Source organism: Aphelocoma coerulescens, chromosome 29, assembly GCF_041296385.1.
Source record: "Aphelocoma coerulescens isolate FSJ_1873_10779 chromosome 29, UR_Acoe_1.0, whole genome shotgun sequence".
NCBI classification, from domain to species: domain Eukaryota; kingdom Metazoa; phylum Chordata; class Aves; order Passeriformes; family Corvidae; genus Aphelocoma; species Aphelocoma coerulescens.
The window spans coordinates 1,382,013-1,405,112 of NC_091042.1; the positions used below are offsets into that span (position 1 = coordinate 1,382,013).

Below are 23,100 nucleotides of genomic sequence, written 5' to 3' on the forward strand. Positions count from 1 at the left end.
CTCAGGCAGCAGCGGGACTCGAACCCGCGGCCCCGAGGGGGGCGCCGCGCGGAGCCGAGCGCGGCACGCCGCCGCCGCCACGCCCCCCAGCCAATCCCCGCGCGGCCTGCTGCGCGCGGCGCTCTCTATTGGCTGCTGCTTCCGTCTGTCACGCGGAAATACCCCGTCCCATTGGCTGAGCGCGGCGGAGGGGCGGGGCCGCCCTCCCAGCGGCGGGGGCGGGGTCGCCGCCTCCATCTTGGCGGAGCGGCGGGTTTGGGGGTCCCGGCCCGGAGCGGGGGGGGCCGGGCCAGGACTGGGGCGTCCCGGCTCGGATCAGGGGGTCCCAGCCCGGCCCGTGGGGTCCCAGCCCGGACTGGGGGGTTCCAGCCAGGATTGGGGGGTCGCAGCCCGGATTGGGGGGTCCCTGCGAGGGGCAGCGCCTAGGGCGGTGTAGGATTTGGGGGGTCCCTGCGGGTGCAGCCCTTGGGGGGAGTGCGGGGTTTTGGGGGGGTCCTTGTGTGTGCAGCCTTTAGAGGGGAGTGCGGGATTTTGGGGGGGTCCCTGCGGGTGCAGCCCTTGGGGGAGTGCGGGATTTTGGGGGGTCCCTGCGGGTGCAGCCCTTGGGGGGTGGTCCGTAGAACTCGGGTTTGGGGGTCCCCCCAAGGCGTTCCCTTTGCAGGGCTCCAAGGGCGGGGGCGCAGCCTCGGGGGTGTCGCTGGGTTTTGGGGTTCATTTCTTTGTGGTAGCGGGTTTTTGGGTGTCCCCAAATTAGGCACGGCAGGAGAGGGTCCCCAAGAGGGCTGGGGGGCTTTGGTACCCCCAGAGAACAGGGGGAGGCTTTGGGGTGCCCCCGAGGAGCCCCTGGGTTGGGGGTGACTCTGAGGAGCCCCGTTTTTGGGGTGACACTGAAGACCCTGGTTTCGGGGTGACCCCGAGGCCCCCTCACACTTGAGGTGCCCCCAAAGCCCCCTGGTTTTAGGGGGACCTCTACAAGCCCCTTTTTGGAGGCACCCCCGTGTTTGGGGGTGACCCCACCCCCCGCTTTTGGCGTGTCCCCAGGACACCCCCATCTTTAAGTAGCCCCTGACCCCCCCATTTTTGGGGTGTCCCCAAGGCCCCCTGGTTTTGGAGTGACCACAACAACCGCGTTTTCTTGGGGGTGACCCTGCCCACTCCCCGTTTTTGGGGGTGACCCGGCCGCCGTTTTTGGGGTGCCCTCGGGGCCATGGCGTGGGCGCTGAAGCTGCCGCTGGCGGACGAGGTGATCGAGTCGGGGCTGGTGCAGGATTTCGACGCCAGCCTGTCGGGGATCGGGCAGGAGCTTGGCGCCGGCGCCTACAGCATGAGGTACCGGGGACCCCAAAACATCCCGGGCACCCCAAAACATCCCGGGCACCCCAAAATATCTCAGAGAACCCCGGGGCTTGGCAGGGGCTGCGGGGGGAGTGGGGAACCCTGAAGCGAGCTGGAGGTTGAAGGCGTTGGGCGCGACCTCAGCACCGGTACCTGCAGCAGGAGGGGACCCCAGAATCTCCAGGGGAAACCCCACAATCTCCGGGGGTCCCCAGGATATTCATGGGGGAGCTCAGATCCCCAGGGAGGAACCCAAAATCTCCTGTGGTCCCCAGAATCTCTGGGGGGGGATCCCAAAATCCGTGGGGGACCCCAGAATGGCCGGGGATGCCAGGGGTGTGGGGAACCCCGAAATGTGCCAAAGTTGGGGCGCGGAGCGGGGCACGGGGGCGGATTGGGAGGGAAACGGGGGCGTTGGGGTGGAGTTGGGGTTGGAGCAAGGAGGAGCAGGCTTGGAGTTGGAGTTGGGATGGAGTAGGGGGAGAGTTAAAGTGGAATTATGGCTGAAGTAGTGCATGGAGCTGGGATGGACTTGGAATGGACTTGGAATGGATTCGGGATGCAGTTGGGATGGATTTGGGATGCGATTGGGGTGGATTCGGGATGGATTCAGGATGCGATTGGGATGCAGTTGGGATGGATTCAGGATGGATTTGGGATGGATTCGGGATGGATTTGGGATGTGATTGGGATGGATTCGGGATGCAGTTGGGATGGATTCGGAATGGATTTGGGATGGATTCGGGATGCAGTTGGGATGGATTTGGGATGCGATTGGGATGGATTCGGGATGGATTCAGGATGCCGTTGGGATGAATTCGGGATGGATTTGGGATGGATTCAGGATGGATTTGGGATGGATTCGGGATGCTGTTGGGATGGATTTGGGATGGATTCGGGATGCTGTTGGGATGGATTCAGGATGGATTCGGGATGGATTTGGGATGGATTCGGGATATGATTGGGATGGATTCGGGATGGATTCGGGATGGATTTGGGATGGATTCGGGATATGATTGGGATGGATTCGGGATGGATTCGGGATGCCGTTGGGATGGAGCTGTGGATGGAGCTATGGATGGAGTAGGGAAGGAGCAGGAGTGGTTGTGGTTGGAATTGGGGTCATTGTAGTGGTCGGAGTCGGGGTTAGGAGTTGGGACAGAGCTGTGTGCAGGATGCTCACAGGTGGGTTCAGGTGGGTTCAGGTGTACCCCAGGTGCTTACAAGTGTATTCAGATGGCCACAGGTGTATCTCAGGTGAGCAGGTGGCACCTGGGGACAGGTGTGCAGGGTGCAGGGGAGTGGTGGCATCTGGGGACAGGTGTGCAGGGTGCAGGTGACACCTGGGGACAGGTGTGCAGGGTGCAGGGGAGTGGTGACACCTGGGGACAGGTGTGCAGGGTGCAGGTGAGCAGGTGAGCAGGTGGCACCTGGGGACAGGTGTGCAGGGCACCCCTGGAGTCCTGGGCTCAGTCTGGGGCAGGGTCCAGAGGCAGAGCCAGGTGGGGGCGGGGCTTTCCCCCCAGGTAACAAGGCCCAGGCTGGACTGAAGGAGTCCCTGACCCCGCGGCCCGGCCCCCACCTCACCTGTCTCAGGTGACTCTGTCCCCGTGTCCGCAGCGACGTCCTGGCTCTGCCCATCTTCAAGCAGGAGGAGTCCAGTTTGCCGCCGGAGAACCAGGACAAGCTGCTGCCCTTCCAGTACGTGCTGTGCGCCGCCACCTCCCCCGCGGTCAAGCTGCACGACGAGACCCTCACCTACCTCAACCAAGGTGAGGCCACACCTGTCCTGCACAGGTACCCCCGGGAACCGCCCCGAGCAGGAAGGTTCCGCCTGTGGAAGTTTCCGGGGGGAAATTCCCGATTTCTGCGTTGTTCCTGGTGGGAAGTGGGAAGTGAAGCGGCGCTGCCTTCACCTGGCTGTGCTCTGGCCAGGTGGAGCTCGAGTCACCTGGGGGATTTCACTGGGTTAAAGTGTGGGCTCAAGTGACAGGTGTGTGTGAGGTGTATCCATACAGGTGTGTGTGAGGTGTATCTGTACAGGTGTGTGTGAGGTGTATCCATACAGGTGTGTGTGAGGTGTATCCGTACAGGTGTGTGTGAGGTGTATCCATACAGGTGTGTGTGAGGTGTATCCATACAGGTGTGTGTGAGCTGTATCCATACAGGTGTGTGTGAGGTGTATCCATACAGGTGTGTGTGAGGTGTATCTGTACAGGTGTGTGTGAGGTGTATCCATACAGGTGTGTGTGAGGTGTATCCGTACAGGTGTGTGTAAGGTGGTTACAGGTGTGTGTGAGGTGTATTCATACAGGTGTGTGTGAGGTGTATCCATACAGGTGTGTGTGAGGTGGTTACAGGTGTGTGCAGGGGGTTACAGGTGTGTTCAAGGTGTATCTGTACAGGTGTGTGAGGTGTATCCATACAGGTGTGTGTAAGGTGGTTACAGGTGTGTGTAAGGTGGTTACAGGTGTGTTCAAGGTGTACCTGTACAGGTGTGTGCACGGGGTTACAGGTGTGTTCATGGTGGTTACAAGTATGTGTAAGGTGTATCTGTACAGGTGTGTGTAAGGTGGTTACAGGTGTGTTCAAGGTGTGTCCTTACAGGTGTCTGTAAGGTGGTTACAGGTGTGTAAGGTGGTTACAGTTGTGTTCAAGGTGTACCTGTACAGGTGTGTGTAAGGTGTATCTGTACAGGTGTATGTAAGGTGGTTACAGGTGTGTGTAAGGTGGTTACAGTTGTGTTCAAGGTGTACCTGTACAGGTGTGTGTAAGGTGTATCTGTACAGGTGTATTCAAGGTGTACCTGTACAGGTGTGTCAGTGCAGGACAGGGGTTACAGGTTCAGGCTGTACCTGCTGCTTTCAGGTAGAACGGGAATCTCGGGGTTGGTGGGACCCAAGATGAACGAGGAGTTCAGGTGACAGGTACAGGTGACAGAAAACCCTCAGGTGCCCTCCTACCCCCAGGTCAATCCTACGAGATCCGGATGTTGGACAACAGGAAGCTCGGGGAGCTGCCCGAGATCAACGGGAAGCTGGTCAAGGTGGGCAGAGAGCACAGGTACCCCTGGCCAGGTGTGCCCGTCCCAGCCAGGCACTCTCCAGGCCCTGCAGCAGGGTGGGGGTGGGAGATGTACCTGGTTTGGGGGGGAGGGGGGTTCCCTTTGCCCCTTTTTGGCACAGGGAAGGGCCGCACACCTGGCCAGGTGTGCCAGGGCAGCTCCAGGTGATGTTTCCCCCTTCCCCAGAGCATCTTCCGGGTGGTTTTCCATGACCGGCGGTTGCAGTACACGGAGCACCAGCAGCTGGAGGGCTGGAGGTGGAACAGACCTGGGGACAGGATCCTGGACATAGGTGAGTCTCACCTGGCTGGGGCGGGTGGGGGGTCCCAGGTGGGCCTCACCTGTTCCCCCCACAGATATCCCGATGTCCGTGGGGATCATCGACCCCCGTGCGAACCCGACGCAGCTCAACACCGTGGAATTTCTGTGGGATCCAGCCAAGAGGACGTCGGTCTTCATCCAGGTGAGGGATGGGGCGGTGTCCCACATCCAGGTGAGGGCCAGGTGGGCACTGCCTCACATCCAGGTGAGGGATGGGTGGGCTCTGTCCCACATCCAGGTGAGGGCCAGGTGGGCACTGCCTCACATCCAGGTGAGGGATGGGTGGGCTCTGTCCCACATCCAGGTGAGGGCCAGGTGGGCACTGCCTCACATCCAGGTGAGGGATGGGTGGGCTCTGTCCCACATCCAGGTAAGGGCCAGGTGGGCACTGCCTCACATCCAGGTGAGGGATAGGTGGGCACTGCCTCACATCCAGGTGAGGGCCAGGTGGGCACTGCCTCACATCCAGGTGAGGGATGGGTGGGCTCTGTCCCACATCCAGGTGAGGGCCAGGTGGGCAGTGCCTCACATCCAGGTGAGGGATGGGTGGGCTCTGTCCCACATCCAGGTGAGGGATGGGTGGGCTCTGTCCCACATCCAGGTGAGGGATAGGTGGGCACTGCCTCACATCCAGGTAAGGGATAGGTGGGCACTGCCTCACATCCAGGTGAGGGCCAGGCGGGCACAGCCTCACATCCAGGTGAGGGCCAGGTGGGCTCTGTCCCACATCCAGGTGAGGGATAGGTGGGCAGTGCCTCACATCCAGGTGAGGGCCAGGTGGGCACTGCCTCACATCCAGGGGAGGGATGGGTGGGCTTTGTCCCACAGCCAGGTGATGGCCAGGTGGGCACTGCCTCACATCCAGGGGAGGGATGGGTGGGCTCTGTCCCACAGCCAGGTGAGGGCCAGGTGGGCACTGCCTCACATCCAGGGGAGGGATGGGTGGGCTCTGTCCCACATCCAGGTGAGGGACAGGCGGGCAGTGCCTCACACCCCGGTAAAGGACAAGTGGGCACTGCCTCACATCCAGGTGAGGGATGGGTGGGCTCTGTCCCACAGCCAGGTGAGGGCCAGGTGGGCACTGCCTCACATCCAGGTGAGGGATGGGTGGGCTCTGTCCCACATCCAGGTAAGGGCCAGGTGGGCACTGCCTCACATCCAGGTAAGGGATAGGTGGGCAGTGCCTCACATCCAGGTGAGGGATGGGTGGGCTCTGTCCCACAGCCAGGTGAGGGCCAGGTGGGCACTGCCTCACATCCAGTTGAGGGCCAGGCGGGCTCTGTCCCACATCCAGGTGAGGGCCAGGTGATCCCGGCTGCTGCCCCGTGGATGCCAGGCGCTGCCCCAGCTGGCAGCAGCGTTCCCAGGGCAGCACACCTGTCCCCAGGTGCACTGCATCAGCACGGAGTTCACGCTGCGCAAGCACGGCGGCGAGAAGGGGGTTCCCTTCCGCGTGCAGATCGACACCTTCAGGGAGAACGAGAGCGGCGAGTACACGGAGCACCTGCACTCTGCCAGCTGCCAGATCAAGGTGTTCAAGGTACCCCTCCCACCTGGGCTCACCTGGGAGGCTGTCCCAGTTTGCCCTGGGGGCTGCTGGTGCCTCTGGAACCTCCCACCTTTAGGACTGGCCCCAACCTGGTGCTGGGAGGGGCAGGGGTCGTTCCCACTCTGGTCACACCTCGGGGTGCCTGTGGCTCCATCCCACCTGTGACACCTCCAAAAATCTCACCTTGGCTCCTCTTCTCTCACCTGTTCACCCACCTGTCTACCTCGAGGGGTCAGGGGGGTTTGGGGTCCTGCCCTGCCCTCCCCATGTCCACCTGGGCCAAACTCCTTCACCTGTGCGTGCGGGTGCAGCCAAATTTTAAGAGAATTTCTTCAGGGATCTGCCAAGGGGAACGCCTGGATACCTGTGGAGGTTCCACACCTGCGCTTCCCGTGGGATTTGAGTGAAATCCCCCCAGTTTTGGGTAGAGGAGAGGCCCAGGTGTTCCAAGGTGTGGCAAAGTCAAGGCCACCCCTGAGAGCTCGTGTCCAGGTGCACTTTGTCCCCCCAAAATCCCACCTCCTACCTGGGTGATGCAGGTACAGAAGACAGAGCTCAGGTGTATTGGGGGTTACAGGTGTACTCAGGGAGTTACAGGTGTACTCGGGGTTACAGGTGTATTCAGGGGGTTACAGGTGTGTGCAGAGTTGTTACAGGTGTACTTGGGGTTACAGGTGTACTCTGCGGGTTACAGGTGTACTCAGGGGGTTACAGGTGTACTCTGGGGGTTACAGGTGTATTCAGGTGGTTACAGGTGTGTGCAGAGTGGTTACAGGTGTGTGCAGAGTGGTTACAGGTGTACTCAGGGGGTTACAGGTGTATTCAGGTGGTTACAGGTGTACTCAGGGGGTTACAGGTGTGTGCAGAGTGGTTACAGGTGTACTCAGGGGGTTACAGGTGTACTCTGGGGGTTACAGGTGTACCCTGGTGGTCACACCCCTGTCCCTGCAGAGGCCCTCAGGACAAGCTTCTCCCAGAACGACTCCTTTTCCTTCTGTAAAGCACCAAGAAGGCCAAGTCACCTGTGTCACCTGTGTCACCTGTGTGTTTCCCACACACCTGTCCTGGCCTGTCCCTTTTCCAGCCCAAAGGAGCCGACCGGAAGCAGAAGACGGATCGGGAGAAGATGGAGAAGCGAACGCCCCACGAGAAGGAGAAGTACCAGCCCTCCTACGAGACCACCATCCTCACTGAGGTGAGCTCACCTGGCTCACCTGGCCGGCAGGGAGCAGGGCTGTGCTGCCAGGAAGGCTTTGCCCAAGGTGTTCCTACCTGCCAGGCAAAAGTGGGGGCAGTGAAGGTGCTTTTGTACCTGAGAAAGGGCTCTGGGGACATCACTGACCTGAGCTGGGCAGGTGTGTGTGTGCAGGTGTGTGTGCAGGTGTGTGTGTGCAGGTGTGTACAGGTGTGTGTGTGCAGTGCAGGTGTGTGCAGGTGTGTGTGTGCAGGTGTGTGTGCAGGTGTGTACAGGTGTGTGTGTGCAGTGCAGGTGTGTGCAGGTGTGTGTGTGCAGGTGTGTGTGCAAGTGTGTGTGTGCAGGTGTGTGCAGGTGTGTGTGCAAGTGTGTGTGTGCAGGTGTGTGCAGGTGTGTGCAGGTGTGTGCAGTGCAGGTGTGTGCAGGTGTGTGCAGGTGTGTGTGTGCAGGTGTGTGTGTGCAGGTGTGTGCAGGTGTGTGCAGGTGTGTGTGTGTGTGCAGTGCAGGTGTGTGCAGGTGTGTGTGTGCAAGTGTGTGTGTGCAGGTGTGTGCAGGTGTGTGCAGGTGTGTGTGTGTGCAGTGCAGGTGTGTGTGTGCAGTGCAGGTGTGTGCAGGTGTGTGAGGTGCAGGTGTGTGTGTGCAGGTGTGTGTGTGCAGGTGTGTGTGCAAGTGTGTGTGTGCAGGTGTGTGCAGGTGTGTGCAGGTGTGTGTGTGTGTGTGTGCGTGTGTGTGTGTGTGTGCAGGTGTGTGTGCAAGTGTGTGTGTGCAGGTGTGTGCAGGTGTGTGTGTACAGGTATGTACAGGTGTGTGTGGTGCAGGTGTGTGTGTGCAGGTGTGTGCAGGTGTGTGTGTGTGTGCAGGTGTGTGCAGGTGCAGTCCCAGGTGTGTGCAGTGCAGGTGTGTGTGTGCAGGTGTGTGTGTGCAGGTGTGTGTGTGCAGGTGTGTGCAGTGCAGGTGTGTGCAGGTGTGTGTGTGCAGGTGTGTGTGTGCAGGCGTGTGCAGGTGTGTGCAGTGCAGGTGTGTGCAGGTGTGTGTGTGCAGGTGTGTACAGGTGTGTGCAGGTGTGTGTGTGCAGGTGTGTGTGTGTGTGCAGTGCAGGTGTGTGCAGGTGTGTGTGTGCAGTGCAGGTGTGTGCAGGTGTGTGCAGTGCAGGTGTGTGCAGGTGTGTGCGGTGCAGATGTGTGCAGGTGTGTGCGGTGCAGTTGTGTGTGTGCAAGTGTGTGTGTGCAGGTGTGTGCAGGTGTGTGTGTGTGCAAGTGTGTGTGTGTGCAGGTGTGTGCAGGTGTGTGCAGTGCAGGTGTGTGCAGGTGTGTGCAGTGCAGGTGTGTGCAGGTGTGTGTGTGCAGGTGTGTGTGTGCAGGTGCGTGTGTGCAGTGCAGGTGTGTGCAGGTGCGTGTGTGCAGTGCAGGTGTATGCAGTGCAGGTGTGTGCAGGTGTGTGTGTGCAAGTGTGTGCAGTCCCAGGTGTGTGCAGGTGCAGTGCAGGTGTGTGCAGTCCCAGGTATGTGTGTGCAATGCAGGTGTGTGCAGGTGCAATCCCAGGTGTGTGCAGTCCCAGGTGTGTGTGCAGTGCAGGTGTGTGTAGGTGTGTGTGTGCAGGTGTGTGCATGCAGGTGTGTGCAGGTGTGTGCAGGTGTGTGCAGTGCAGGTGTGTGCAGTGCAGGTGTGTGTATGCAGGTGTGTGCAGTGCAGGTGCTGGCCTGGCACACCTGTGCTCACCTGGCCTGTCCGCAGTGCTCGCCCTGGCCCGAGGTCACCTACGTCCCCAGTGCACCATCCCCCGGCTTCAACAGCTCCCACAGCAGCTTCTCCATCGGGGACGGGTGAGTGGGGACGGGATACTGGGAGTGCTGGGACGGGGGGCAGACCCCAGTGCCATCCCAGTGTCATTCCAGTACCATCCCAGTGCCATCCCAATGACCCCAGTACCATCCCAGTGCCATCCCAATGACCCCAGTGCCATCCCAGTGTCATTCCAGTACCATCCCAGTGCCATCCCAATGACCCCAGTGCCATCCCAGTGTCATTCCAGTACCATCCCAGTGCCATCCCAGTGTCCCCAGTGCCATCCCAGTGACACTAGTATCATCCCAGTGCCATCCCAGTGATGCCAGTGTCACCCCAGTGTCACCCCAGTGTCATCCCAGTGACCCTCAGTGCCATCCCAGTGACACCAGTGTCATCCCAGTGCCATCCCAGTGCCATCCCAGTACCATCCCAGTGACCGCAGTGCCATCCCAGTGACCGCAGTGCCATCCCAGTGCCATCCCAATGACCTCTGTGCCATTCCAGTGCCATCCCAGTGATGCCAGTGCTGTCCCAGTGTCATGCCAGTGCCATCCCAGTGCTGTCCCAGTGACCCCAGTGCCATGCCAGTGACCCCTGCATCCCCCCAGTGCTATGCAGTGACACCGGGACAGTGACCCCAGTATCCCAGTGACAGTATCACCAGTATCATCCCAGTGACCACAGCATCCCAGTGATCCCAGTGCCCACTGGGACAGTTATCCCGGTATCCCAATGATCCCCATCAAAGTAATCCCAATGTCCAGCGATCCCAGTGTCCAGTTACAATGTCCCCATGTCCCAGTGCTCCCAGTGTCCCCAGTACCGCAGTGACCGTGTCCCTCTGTCCCCAGCAGTGGGTCCCCGAGCCACCAGCCCGACCCCCCCGCGCCCCTGGCTGACGTAAGTACCTGCCCTGGTACCTGCCCAGGCACACCTGGGGGGGGGGGAGGTTCCACAGGGGGACACTTGGGGTCACCTGGAAACACCTGGGAGGCCACGGCCCCTCTGTCCCCACCTGGGGGGGAACCCCCACCTGCGCTGGCCCCCCCTGAGCTCACCTGAGCTCACCTCACAGGAGACTCCTCCAGGTCACCTCTGAGGCCATCACCTCATCCCAGCTGCTCAGGGCTTCAATCCACACCTGTGCTGGCCCACCCTGAGCTCACCTGTGCCCCTGCCCGAGTGCCAACCCCTGGTGTGCCTCACCTGGTCACCCAGGTCACCTGGCAGCACCTGTGTGTGTCCCCCCCCCCCCGCCCCGTGTCCCCCCAGACGCTGCTGCCCACCTGGACCCCGCAGGAGGCGCAGCAGTGGCTGCACCGGAACCGCTTCTCCACCTTCTCACGGCTCTTCAGGAACTTCTCAGGTGAGTTCTGCTCCCTCACCTGGGCCAGGTCACCTGCACCCCTCACCTGGGCCAGGTCACCTCCTCCTCTCACCTGGGCCAGGTCACCTCCTCTCACCTGGGCCAGGTCACCTCTTCCCCTCACTTGGGCCAGGTCACCTGCACCCACCCCTCACCTGGGCAGGGTCACCTCCTCCCCTCACCTGGGCCAGGTCACCTCCTCCCCTAAACTGGGCCACGTCACCTCGTCTCACCTGGGCCAGGTCACCTCTTCCCCTCACTTGGGCCAGGTCACCTGCACCCCTCACCTGGGCAGGGTCACCTGCACCCCTCACCTGATCCAGGTCGCCTCCTCTCACCTGGACCAGGTCACCTCCTCACCTCACCTGGGCCAGGTCACCTGCACCCCTCACCTGGGCCAGGTCACCTCCTCTCACCTGGGCCAGGTCACCTGCACCCACCCCTCACCTGGGCAGGGTCACCTGCACCCCTCACCTGATCCAGGTCACCTCCCCTCACCTGGGCAGGGTCACCTCCTCCTCTCACCTGGGCCAGGTCACCTCCTCCCCTAAACTGGGCCACGTCACCTCGTCTCACCTGGGCCAGGTCACCTCTTCCCCTCACCTGGGCAGGGTCACCTGCACCCCTCACCTGGGCAGGGTCACCTCCTCCTCTCACCTGGACCAGGTCACCTCCTCCTCTCACCTGGGCCAGGTGACCTCCTCTCACCTGGGCAGGGTCACCTGCACCCCTCACCTGGGCCAGGTCACCTCCCCTCACCTGGGCCAGGTCACCTCCTCTCACCTGATCCAGGTGAGATTTCCCAAATCCCTGTTTTTATAACCCAATCTAACGGCTCCCCTGGCACCGCCTCCCCCGGCTCACCTGGCACAGGTAACACGAGAAGGGCTGATTTGGGGTAAAATGGAGCTGAAAAATGGCAGGTTTGGGAAAACAAGGTGGAAATGGATGATGGGGGGACAACGAAGCTGAAAAATGGGGATTTGGGGCGAGGAGAAAGCTGAAAAAAAGCTGATTTGGGAGGGGAAAAATAGCTGAAAATGGCAATTTTGGGGAAAACAAATTGAAAGTGCCAATTTTGTTGGGGGAGGCAGAGGTAGAAAATTTTGAACTCGGGCAAAAATGGGTTGAAAAGTGCTGATTTTAAGGAAAATGAAGCTGAAAAATGGCAATTTTGGGGGGGGAGCAAAAGGTGAAAAATGCTGATTTTGGGGAAAACCAAGATGGAAAATGGCAGTTATGGGCAAAATGAAGGTGAAAAGCTGATTTTGTGGAAAACGGAGGTGAAAAATGCTGATTTTGGATAAAGCAAACTTGGAAAATGGCAATTTGGGGGAAGACTGAGCTGAAAAATACCAAGTTGGGGGGAAATAAGCGAAAAATTGCTGATCTGGAGGAAAACAAAGCTGGAACGTGCAAGGTTTGGGATAACCAAGCTGAAAAATGCTGATGTGGGGGAAAACAGAGGTGGAAGATGTTGAATTTGGGGGAAATCGCACTGAAAAATGCTGATTTGGGGGAAAATGAGACTGAAAAATGGTGATGTGGGGGGAAAAAGGGCGAAAAGGGATGATTTTTTGGAAAACTGAGCTGGAAAATAAGGATTATGGGAAAACAAAGGTGAAAAATGCTGATTTTAGGAAAAAAAAAAGTGGAAAAAATGCTGCTTTGGGGAAAACAAAGCCAAAAAAAAGATAATCTGGGGGAAAGCAACGCTGGAACAGGCTGATTTTGAGGAAAAACTGGTGAAAAATACCAATCCTGGGCAAACAGAGGAGAATTTGGGGCGAATTCGGGGTGAATTTGGCCCTTTGGGGGTTTTCCAGGAGCAGATCTGCTGAAGCTGACGCGGGAGGACGTGATCCAGATCTGCGGCCCCGCCGACGGCATCCGGCTCTTCAACGCCCTCAAGGGCAGGTACGGGGGGCTGGGACCCACCTGTGGGGCTGGGACCCATCTGTGGGGCTGGGGCTCACCTGTGGGGCTGGGACCCATCTGTGGGACCCATCTGTGGGGCTGGGACCCACCTGTGGGGCTGGGACCCACCTGTGGGACCCATCTGTGGGGCTGGGACTCACCTGTGGGGCTGGGACCCACCTGTGGGGCTGGGACCCATCTGTGGGACCCATCTGTGGGGCTGGGACCCACCTGTGGGGCTGGGACCCACCTGTGGGGCTGGGACTCAACTGTGGGGCTGGGACTCACCTGTGGGGCTGGGACCCACCTGTGGGGCTGGGACTCAACTGTGGGGCTGGGACCCACCTGTGGGGCTGGGACCCATCTGTGGGGCTGGGACCCATCTGTGGGGCTGGGACTCACCTGTGGGGCTGGGACCCATCTGTGGGACCCACCTGTGGGGCTGGGAGCCATCTGTGGGGCTGGGACCCATCTGTGGGGCTGGCACCCACCTGTGGGGCTGGGACCCATCTGTGGGACTCACCTGTGGGGTTGGGACTCACCTGTGGGGCTGGGACTCACCTGTGGGGCTGGGACTCATCTGTGGGACCCACCTGTGGGGCTGGGACCCACCTGTGGGGCTGGGACTCACCTGTGGGGCTGGGACCCACCTGTGGGGCTGGGACCCATCTGTGGGGCTGGGACCCATCTGTGGGACCCGTCTGTGGGGCTGGGACTCACCTGTGGGGCTGGGACCCATCTGTGGGGCTGGGACTCATCTGTGGGGCTGGGACTCATCTGTGGGACCCACCTGTGGGGCTGGGACCCATCTGTGGGGCTGGGACCCATCTGTGGGGCTGGGACTCATCTGTGGGACCCACCTGTGGGGCTGGGACTCACCTGTGGGGCTGGGACCCATCTGTGGGACCCACCTGTGGGGCTGGGACCCATCTGTGGGGCTGGGACTCACCTGTGGGGCTGGGACCCACCTGTGGGGCTGGGACCCATCTGTGGGACCCATCTGTGGGGCTGGGACCCACCTGTGGGGCTGGGACCCACCTGTGGGGCTGGGACTCAACTGTGGGGCTGGGACTCACCTGTGGGGCTGGGACCCACCTGTGGGGCTGGGACTCAACTGTGGGGCTGGGACCCACCTGTGGGGCTGGGACCCATCTGTGGGGCTGGGACCCATCTGTGGGGCTGGGACTCACCTGTGGGGCTGGGACCCATCTGTGGGACCCACCTGTGGGGCTGGGAGCCATCTGTGGGGCTGGGACCCATCTGTGGGGCTGGCACCCACCTGTGGGGCTGGGACCCATCTGTGGGACTCACCTGTGGGGTTGGGACTCACCTGTGGGGCTGGGACCCATCTGTGGGACCCACCTGTGGGGCTGGGACCCATCTGTGGGGCTGGGACCCACCTGTGGGGCTGGGAGCCATCTGTGGGGCTGGGACTCACCTGTGGGGCTGGGACCCACCTGTGGGGCTGGGACCCATCTGTGGGGCTGGGACCCATCTGTGGGGCTGGGACTCATCTGTGGGACCCACCTGTGGGGCTGGGACTCACCTGTGGGGCTGGCACCCATCTGTGGGACCCACCTGTGGGGCTGGGAGCCATCTGTGGGGCTGGGACCGATCTGTGGGACCCACCTGTGGGACTGGGACTCACCTGTGGGGCTGGGACTCAACTGTGGGACCCACCTGTGGGGCTGGGACCCATCTGTGGGGCTGGGACCCACCTGTGGGGCTGGGACCCATCTGTGGGACTCACCTGTGGGGCTGGGACTCAACTGTGGGGCTGGGACCCACCTGTGGGGCTGGGACCCATCTGTGGGGCTGGGACCCACCTGTGGGGCTGGGACTCACCTGTGGGGCTGGGACCCACCTGTGGGGCTGGGACCCATCTGTGGGACCCGTCTGTGGGGCTGGGACTCACCTGTGGGGCTGGGACCCATCTGTGGGACCCACCTGTGGGGCTGGGACCCATCTGTGGGGCTGGGACCCACCTGTGGGACTCAGCTGTGGAGCTGGGACTCACCTGTGGGGCTGGGACCCACCTGTGGGGCTGGGACCCATCTGTGGGACTCAGCTGTGGGGCTGGGACTCACCTGTGGGGCTGGGACTCAACTGTGGGGCTGGGACCCACCTGTGGGGCTGGGACTCAACTGTGGGGCTGGGACCCACCTGTGGGGCTGGGACCCATCTGTGGGGCTGGGACCCACCTGTGGGGCTGGGACCCATCTGTGGGACTCACCTGTGGGGCTGGGACTCACCTGTGGGGCTCACCTGTGGGGCTGGGACCCATCTGTGGGGCTCACCTGTGGGGCTGGGACCCATCTGTGAGACCCACCTGTGGGGCTGGGACTCACCTGTGGGGCTGGGACCCATCTGTGGGGCTGGGACCCATCTGTGGGACCCGTCTGTGGGGCTGGGACTCACCTGTGGGGCTGGCACCCATCTGTGGGGCTGGGACCCATCTGTGGGGCTGGGACCCACCTGTGGGGCTGGGACCCATCTGTGGGACCCATCTGTGGGGCTGGGACCCACCTGTGGGGCTGGGACTCAACTGTGGGACCCACCTGTGGGGCTGGGACCCACCTGTGGGGCTGGGACCCATCTGTGGGGCTGGGACTCACCTGTGGGGCTGGGACCCATCTGTGGGACCCACCTGTGGGGCTGGGACTCAACTGTGGGGCTGGGACTCACCTGTGGGGCTGGGACCCACCTGTGGGGCTGGGACCCATCTGTGGGACCCACCTGTGGGGCTGGGACCCATCTGTGGGGCTGGGACCCACCTGTGGGGCTGGGACCCATCTGTGGGGCTGGGACTCACCTGTGGGACCCACCTGTGGGGCTGGGACCCATCTGTGGGGCTGGGAGCCATCTGTGGGGCTGGGAGCCATCTGTGGGACCCACCTGTGGGGCTGGGACCCATCTGTGGGGCTGGGACTCACCTGTGGGGCTGGGACCCACCTGTGGGACTCAGCTGTGGGGCTGGGACCCATCTGTGGGGCTGGGACTCACATGTGGGGCCCACCTGTGGGGCTGGGACCCATCTGTGGGACCCACCTGTGGGGCTGGGACTCAACTGTGGGGCTGGGACCCACCTGTGGGGCTGGGACCCATCTGTGGGGCTGGGACTCACCTGTGGGGCTGGGACCCATCTGTGGGACCCACCTGTGGGGCTGGGAGCCATCTGTGGGGCTGGGACCCATCTGTGGGGCTGGCACCCATCTGTGGGGCTGGGACCCATCTGTAGGACCCACCTGTGGGGCTGGGACTCACCTGTGGGGCTGGGACTCATCTGTGGGGCTGGGACCCACCTGTGGGGCTGGGACCCATCTGTGGGACCCACCTGTGGGGCTGGGACCCACCTGTGGGGCTGGGACTCACCTGTGGGGCTGGGACTCATCTGTGGGGCTGGGACCCACCTGTGGGGCTGGCACCCATCTGTGGGACCCACCTGTGGGGCTGGGACTCACCTGTGGGGCTGGGACCCACCTTTGGGGGCTGGGGCTCACCTGTGGGGCTGGGACCCATCTGTGGGACCCACCTGTGGGGCTGGGACCCACCTGTGGGGCTGGGACCCATCTGTGGGGCTGGGACCCACCTGTGGGACTCATCTGTGGGACTGGGACCCATTTGTGGGGCTGGGACTCACCTGTGGGGCTGGGACCCACCTGTGGGGCTGGGACCCATCTGTGGGACCCATCTGTGGGGCTGGGACCCACCTGTGGGACTCAGCTGTGGGGCTGGGACCCATCTGTGGGGCTGGGACTCACCTGTGGGGCTGGGACTCACCTGGCCCAGCCTTTTCCCACCTGAGTCAGGAATTCAGAGGTGCTTTGAGGAAGGAAGTCCAGGCAGGAGAGAGGAATTAGGAATTATTTTACTTTGAGAGTCCAGGAGTGGAGCCACAAGCCAGGAATTGATCCAGGAGCTGTCTCCACCTGTGACCCAGCCAGGTGGAGTCACTTGCCTGGGAAATTCCCAAAAAGAGGATGTTCCTTACACCTTTCCCTAAAAGGCCGGGGTTTAACACACCTGGAGCGTTTGGGAAGGCTGAGAGGGACAAAGTGTCCAGGTGGGAATGTCTGGGAAGCGTCATCCCAGATACCTGACACACACGGGAGGGCATCCCAGGAGCATTCCAGATGTGCCTTCCTGCCCCCCTGGCACCAGGGAATGCTGAGCCAGGGTCACCTGTCCCCCAGGGGACACCTTGGCATCAGCCAGGTGGGGACAACCACAAGGCTTTTCCTGCGGGATGAGCTCGTGCAGCTCCTGCTGAGGACACCTGGCAGGGAAAGGGGCTGGGAAGGGAGGGAACCCCAGGTGACCCTCACCTGTCCCTCACCTGTCCCTCACCTGTCCCTCACCTGTCGCAGGATGGTGCGGCCCCGCCTGACCATCTACGTGTGCCAGGAGTCGCAGCAGGTCAGGGACCCCCAGCACGAGCACGAGGACGGCGACGGCAGCGCCGGCACCTTCTTTGGTGAGGGGGAGCAGGGGTCACACCTGGGGGGGATCGGGAATCTGGGGTCACACCTGGGGGGGTTGGGAATCTGGGGTCACACCTGGGGATTGGGAATCTGGGGTCACACCTGGGGGGATCAGGAATCTGGGGTCACACCTGGGGGGGTTGGGAATCTGGGGTCACACCTGGGGGGTTGGGAATCTGGGGTCACACCTGGGGGAGCAGGGATCACACTTGGGGGGGATCAGGAATCTGGGGTCACACCTGGGAGAGCAGGGATCACACCTGGGGGGGATTGGGAATCTGGGGTCACATCTGGAGGGATCAGGAATCTGGGGTCACACCTGGGGGAGCAGGGGTCACACCTGGGGGGGATTGGGAATATGGGATCACACCTGGGGGAGCAGGGATCACACCTGGGGGGGATTGGGAATCTGGGGTCACACCTGGGGGAGCAGGGATCACACCTGGGGGGGATTGGGAATCTGGGGTCACACCTGGGGGAGCAGGGATCACACCTGGGGGGGATTGGGAGTCTGGGGTCACACCTGGGGGGATCGGGAATCTGGGATGTGCTGGCAGCTCTTTCCAGCAGAGCACCTGCCCACAGGTGCTCAGCACCTGCTGGCCCCATCCCTCATCCCCTCCTGAGATCAGCTGTGCCCTCACCTGTGTCCCCACCTGTGCCTTGACCTGTGGCCTCACCTGTGAGCACAGAGCTCACCTGAGCCCTCTGTACACCTGGGGTCAGGTTAAAGTGCCAGAAAATGTCCCCTTCCCCCCATTCTTTGCCCCATCCCGGCGGATTTCCCTCGGTGCCACCCCACAGGTGCACAGCCAGAATTGGGAACACCTGTGAGAATCCAGGGGGGCTGGGGAGGGGCTGTTCCCATCCTGCTGGGAATAAAACCCACCTGGAACAGGCCAGGTGCTGCTGCCCAGGTGGTGCCAGAAGGATTTTGGGGCCGGGTGTGTCAATCCCGCGCAGGACACGGGGACGGGCGGGTCCCTGTTCGGGGGCACGGCTGAGCCCAGCCCCGGGGGGCACGGGGGGCACACCTGGGCAGGTGTGAGGCCGTGCTGTCCCCTGCAGTGTACCACGCCATTTACCTGGAGGAGCTGACGGCGGCCGAGCTGACGGAGAAGTTGGCGCAGCTTTTCCGCGTGCCCGCCCAGCAGATCCAGCAGATCTACAAACAGGGACCCACCGGGATCCACGTCCTGGTCAGCGACGAGGTAACGCCCACCTGCCCCACGGGCACGGCTGGGGGCTGCTGGGAAGGTGGGCAGGATCCCCTGGGAGGCTCACCTGGGGGAACGGCATCACCAGGGGTCACCTGGGCAGGTTTTGGGAGGGGCTCTCTCTGTTTGGAGACAAATCCTGGGAGAAAAACACTCTGCAAAAAGTGTCTTCTCTAAAGAGAAAGGACATCAGCAATTCCCTTTTTCTGCCAATGGGATGAGCAAATTCCAGTGGGTGAAAGTGACAAAAAGAGGTAAAACAGTTCATTAACAAAGCAAGATACCTGCAAGGCACAGAAAGAAATACTGCACCTTACAGGCCAGCCCCACCTGGGCACGTGGCCAGGAGGCGAGGACGGGGCTGGCCCCGCTTTGTCTCAGGGAGGGGGAGAAGAGTTCACACAGCAGCTCAGGCAGCAGCAGACAGGAACCTGGTGATCCTCTGGCCTTGGTCTCCTCCTCGCAGCAGAAGCTGCTGGGTTTGGGTGTCCTTCCTCCTGTTGGTTCAGCTTCTCCGAGCTCTCGGAGCGGCCCCTGCCAGCTGAAAACCAAGCCAAAAACAGCTCAAGAGAAAAAAAACCAAAATAAACAAAGTCACCTAAAAGATTCCTGGTACAGCCTCCAGGCTGGGGGAAGGGAGAAAATAGAAAACTTCTTGCTTCGAGCTAGCGAAAAGCAAGCCAGCCAAAGCGAGGATGGGACGTCCCAGCGCGCGCCGAGCACGCGCCGGAGAGGGAGGCTCTGAGTGAAACCTGCGTGGGTTAAAATCCCCACCCCTCCTCCAGGTCCCTCTCAAAGCTCCAGCAGCCATTTCTGGGCGTAAAGCAGACGATCAGGGAATGGAGGATCATCTGAAAATCACCCCGGGACAAGGGCCCGAGGAAGGAATGAAGTATTTCTGGCTGGTGCTTCCAAAGCGCCCACCTGAGCTCTCACCTGGGCACCCTCCAGCCCTTTGGAACCCAAACCCTTCCCCAAAACCCCCTAAATTGGTGTTGTTTTGGGTTTTTCCAGATGATCCAGAACTTCCAGGATGAATCTTGCTTCGTCCTGGACACCATGAAAGGTGCGTGAGTACCTGGGGCTCTGTGTTTGGGCCTCACCTGTGTCCCATGGCCCCGCCCCACCTTCCCTCACCTGCTGCGGGGTGACCTTGGCTTCCTTTGCAGCCGAAACCAACGACAGCTACCACATCATCCTGAAATAGGGGGCCAGGTGAGGGACAGGTGAGGAGCACCTGCAGCCTCTCAGCACACCTGGAGACCCTCCACTCCCAGCACGAGGACACGAGCAGAGAGATCTGGGAACCCCCAGGTGTTGTTACCTGGCCGCCCTCCTCGCAGGGAACACCTGGAAAGCCCCCGGAGAGCCCCCAGGTGTGGTTACCTGGCTGCCCTTCCCACAGGTGACTCCTGGGATGGACAGGATGCTCCGTTGCTGGAGCTCTGAGGCACCAGGTGTTCACCCACCTGGGCAAGGTGCTGCCTCCAGGTGTGTGCAGGTGCGAAGCGATCTCATAAGCTCATCAAGAATTCCAGATTTAATTATGGAAAATTGGAGGATAAAGGAATAACTTGGGGGGGAGGAAGGGAGGGGGTGGTGAGGGGACATTGCTGCGTGTTTTGGGGAGAAAAGCAAAGATTTCACTATTTCTGCTGAATATGTGAAGTGATTGAAGGGGCTCCGGGCAGGGGTCCAGGTGAGGGATCTGCCCGGGTGTGGGAGGTCGATCCCCAGATCCCCCCAGACTTGGATGCTCCTCAGTCCATCAGGCATTTTGGGCAAAAAATCGGGAAAAAAGACAATATAAACCAAGGATTTGGTTTAAATAAAGCTGGGGTGGGATCCGGGTGGGGCAGGTACTGGCTCAGGTGACAGTCATGACAGTCTGGCCAGTGCAGGGGGTCAGCTTCTCCAGAACTGCAGTAACACCTCCAAAATCACCCCAAAATCATCCCCAAGACCACCCAATGATCACTCAAAACCACCCCCAAATCACCCCCAAACTACCCCAAAATCACCTCCAAAAATCTGCCAAACCACCTCAAGATGGCCTCAAAATCACCCTGAAACATCCCTGAATCTTCCCCCAAATTACCCCAAGTCACCACCAAAAATTACCTCAAAATCATCCACAAATTACCCCAAAATCATCCACAAATTACCCCAAAACCGCCCCAAATCCGCCCCAAATCCCCCATGCCCCAGGGGGTGTCAGAGCCGGAGGATCCCGAGGTTGGTGGTGGTTCAGGAGGAGCAGGAGCGCCCCGGGATTTCCCCTGGAAAAGGCGAGGGTGGGGGGCACGGAGGGGCTCTGATCCTTTAATTTCCCTGTTCGTTAATCAATAACTCGGAGTCGTGGTCCCCAGTTCGGTGCCTCCCCCCAGACTCCGAGCCACGCCCTGGCCCAGGCGTGAAAAGAACGATTTATTGGGAACAGCAACGAGATAAGAAACAAACGGAAACAGCAACACTGATAACAAACGGTGTGGAATGACCGTGGGGTCCTGGCAGGTACAGAATGACCTCGGGGTCCTGGCTGGTACAGAATGAGCTCGGGGTCCTGGCAGGTACAGAATGACTGTGGGGTCCTGGCTGGTACAGAATGACCTCGGGGTCCTGGCAGGTACAGAATGACTGTGGGGTCCTGGCAGGTACAGAATGACCTCAAGGTCCTGGCAGGTGCAGAATGACTGGGGTCCTGGCAGGTACAGAATGACCACAGGGTCCTGGCAGGTACAGAATGACCTCGGGGTCCTGGCTGGTACAGAATGACCTTGGGGTCCTGGCTGATACAGAATGACCTCGGGGTCCTGGCCAGTACAGAATGACCTCAAGGTCCTGGCGGGTACAGAATGACCTCGGGGTCCCGGCAGGAACAGAATGGCCTCAGGGTCCTGGCAGGTACAGAATGACCGTGGGGTCCTGGCCAGTACAGAATGACCTCGGGGTCCTGGCCAGTACAGAATGACCTCAAGGTCCTGGCAGGTACAGAATGACTGTGGGGTCTTGGCAGGTACAGAATGACCTCGGGGTCCTGGCTGGTACAGAATGACCGCGGGGTCCTGGCAGGTACAGAATGACCTCGGGGTCCTGGCTGGTACAGAATGACCTCGGGGTCCTGGCTGGTACAGAATGACCGCGGGGTCCTGGCAGGTACAGAATGACCTCGGGGTCCTGGCCGTGCCCCTCACAGCTGCTGCAGAAATTAACCCTGTCATGGCCACCACCAGTCCATTCCCCACCCCTTACTCCACACCATCCACGTCATTCCTCATTCCACAGCTTCCACTCATCCTTTATTCTGCACCATCCACATCATTCCCAGGTCCCCTCACCTTCCAGCTCCTCACGTATTTATGTGTATACACGTTTGTGTGTCACCCACAACCACCACGACACAATTCAACATTCCAGATGTTCTCACCCCAAAATCAAAGCCGCTTGAAGGACACTTGTGTTTCCCTGCCCTTGGCATCACCCACCAAGTGCACCCAGGTCCATGAGCAGAAACAATCCCAGGGATGGGTTTGCCTTTGCTTGGGGCAGGACTGATCCAAACTCTTCCCTGACACATTCCTCGCATGAGCCACGGGGGCTTTGTTCCCTTCTACGGCACTTGGGGATTCACACTGGGCAGGGCCAGTTCAACTGCTGGAGCCTGGGGTGTTGAGTGACCAGCTGACCTTCACAAAATGCAGATCCCAATGTCTGAAGGTCCCACCAGCCCCTGCCTTCAGTGTGGGTTTTAACAGCCCATTGCACCCTTCCCGTTTCCCAGGGCTGGTGCCTGACAGGGAATGTGACACCCCCACCCCATCCCAAGCTCTCCGGCCCAGATGTCCACGAGGCCATTCTTGAAACGAGTCCCAGTGTCCGGCTCTGTCTTTCAGCGCTGCCATGTCACCATGGGACTTGTTTTCCAAGGCCCAGGATGGTTTTCCAGGCAGTGGCGTGAGGCACGGGGTCCATCTCCAGCCATCCGCTGGTGCCCCCCACCGCTGTCAGCAGCAGCTCCTGCCTTGGCGGGTTTGAGGCGCTGCGATGTGACCGATCTGCCAGCCCTCCCCACGCTGATATTTCGATCCCGGGGGCTTCACCCTGGCTCTGCCCTGCCTGATCACAGCGCACGTTTCACAGTCTCGGGCTACCAGGGGTGCAGTGTCCATGGCTAAGCCCATCCCTCCATCCCGAGCCCATTGCTGCGCCGCCTTTCTGCCCTGATGAGCCCACCAAGCTGGAGTAACTCTCCAGATGTGCCTGATCCACCTGGTCGTCATCGTGATGCTCCTCATTAGCGCCTGATGGCTTTTCATGGTCAGCCACTCCACCCGGACAGCGATGTCTTGCCACACTTGGGCAGCCCAGGTGAGTTTCCCTCCGCGCTGCCAACTGGCCTTTTTCCGTTGTACTAGTTTAAAAGCAAACCAGTGGGAGACCCCAAGCCAGAATTACAATTTAATAGGAAAATTAAGATTAAGGCAATAATACAGAAACCCTGGTTTAACCTGACAGGGTGAGGATACGACCTGACCCCCTGCCAGGCAGGGCAGTCCGATTGAACGGTGGCTGCACTCCTGCTGGAGTGAGGGAGGTGGCTCTGTTGAAGCGGTGATTCTGTAGAAGGGGCTGCTCTTCCTCTGAAGGCCCAGTGGTGGTGATGTAGCTCCTGTCCTCTGGGAATCCACCAGGAAAGGCTTCCTGTGGTGTTCCAAACCCCAGATCACATCCAGGTAGGAATGCTTGGCTCCTCCCCCTGGGCGGAGCATCTCACAGTGGGCTGATGTCGTTTTATGGGCCATGCAGTGAGGCCTTCATGGCCCATTAACAGAAGATACTCCCCGGAGGGAGTTATCAGGGATGTGTCA

The 23,100-nt window shown here is 60.7% G+C and overlaps 1 protein-coding gene across 4 annotated transcripts; it reads left to right on the forward strand.

The window, feature by feature from the left end:
- Positions 1–557: 557 nt before the first annotated feature.
- TFCP2 (transcription factor CP2) lies at positions 558–19,806 on the forward strand. 4 transcript variants are annotated; one of them, XM_068997600.1, is made up of 16 exons: positions 558–1,329; positions 2,956–3,107; positions 4,305–4,381; positions 4,586–4,691; positions 4,756–4,862; positions 6,108–6,260; positions 7,354–7,464; positions 9,198–9,286; positions 10,103–10,151; positions 10,524–10,617; positions 12,444–12,534; positions 16,902–17,008; positions 18,084–18,226; positions 19,247–19,298; positions 19,402–19,458; positions 19,638–19,806. In XM_068997600.1, the coding sequence occupies exons 1-15, from the start codon at positions 1,208–1,210 to the stop codon at positions 19,437–19,439; spliced, it is 1,491 nt and encodes a 496-aa protein (XP_068853701.1). In that variant the 5' UTR covers positions 558–1,207; the 3' UTR covers positions 19,440–19,458; positions 19,638–19,806. The 4 variants fall into 4 exon arrangements, 3 of the variants coding, with proteins under 3 accessions (XP_068853701.1, XP_068853700.1, XP_068853702.1); XR_011146781.1 differs by having other exon boundaries at positions 559–1,329; positions 19,402–19,546; XM_068997599.1 differs by having other exon boundaries at positions 559–1,329; positions 19,402–19,806.
- Positions 19,807–23,100: the final 3,294 nt, after the last annotated feature.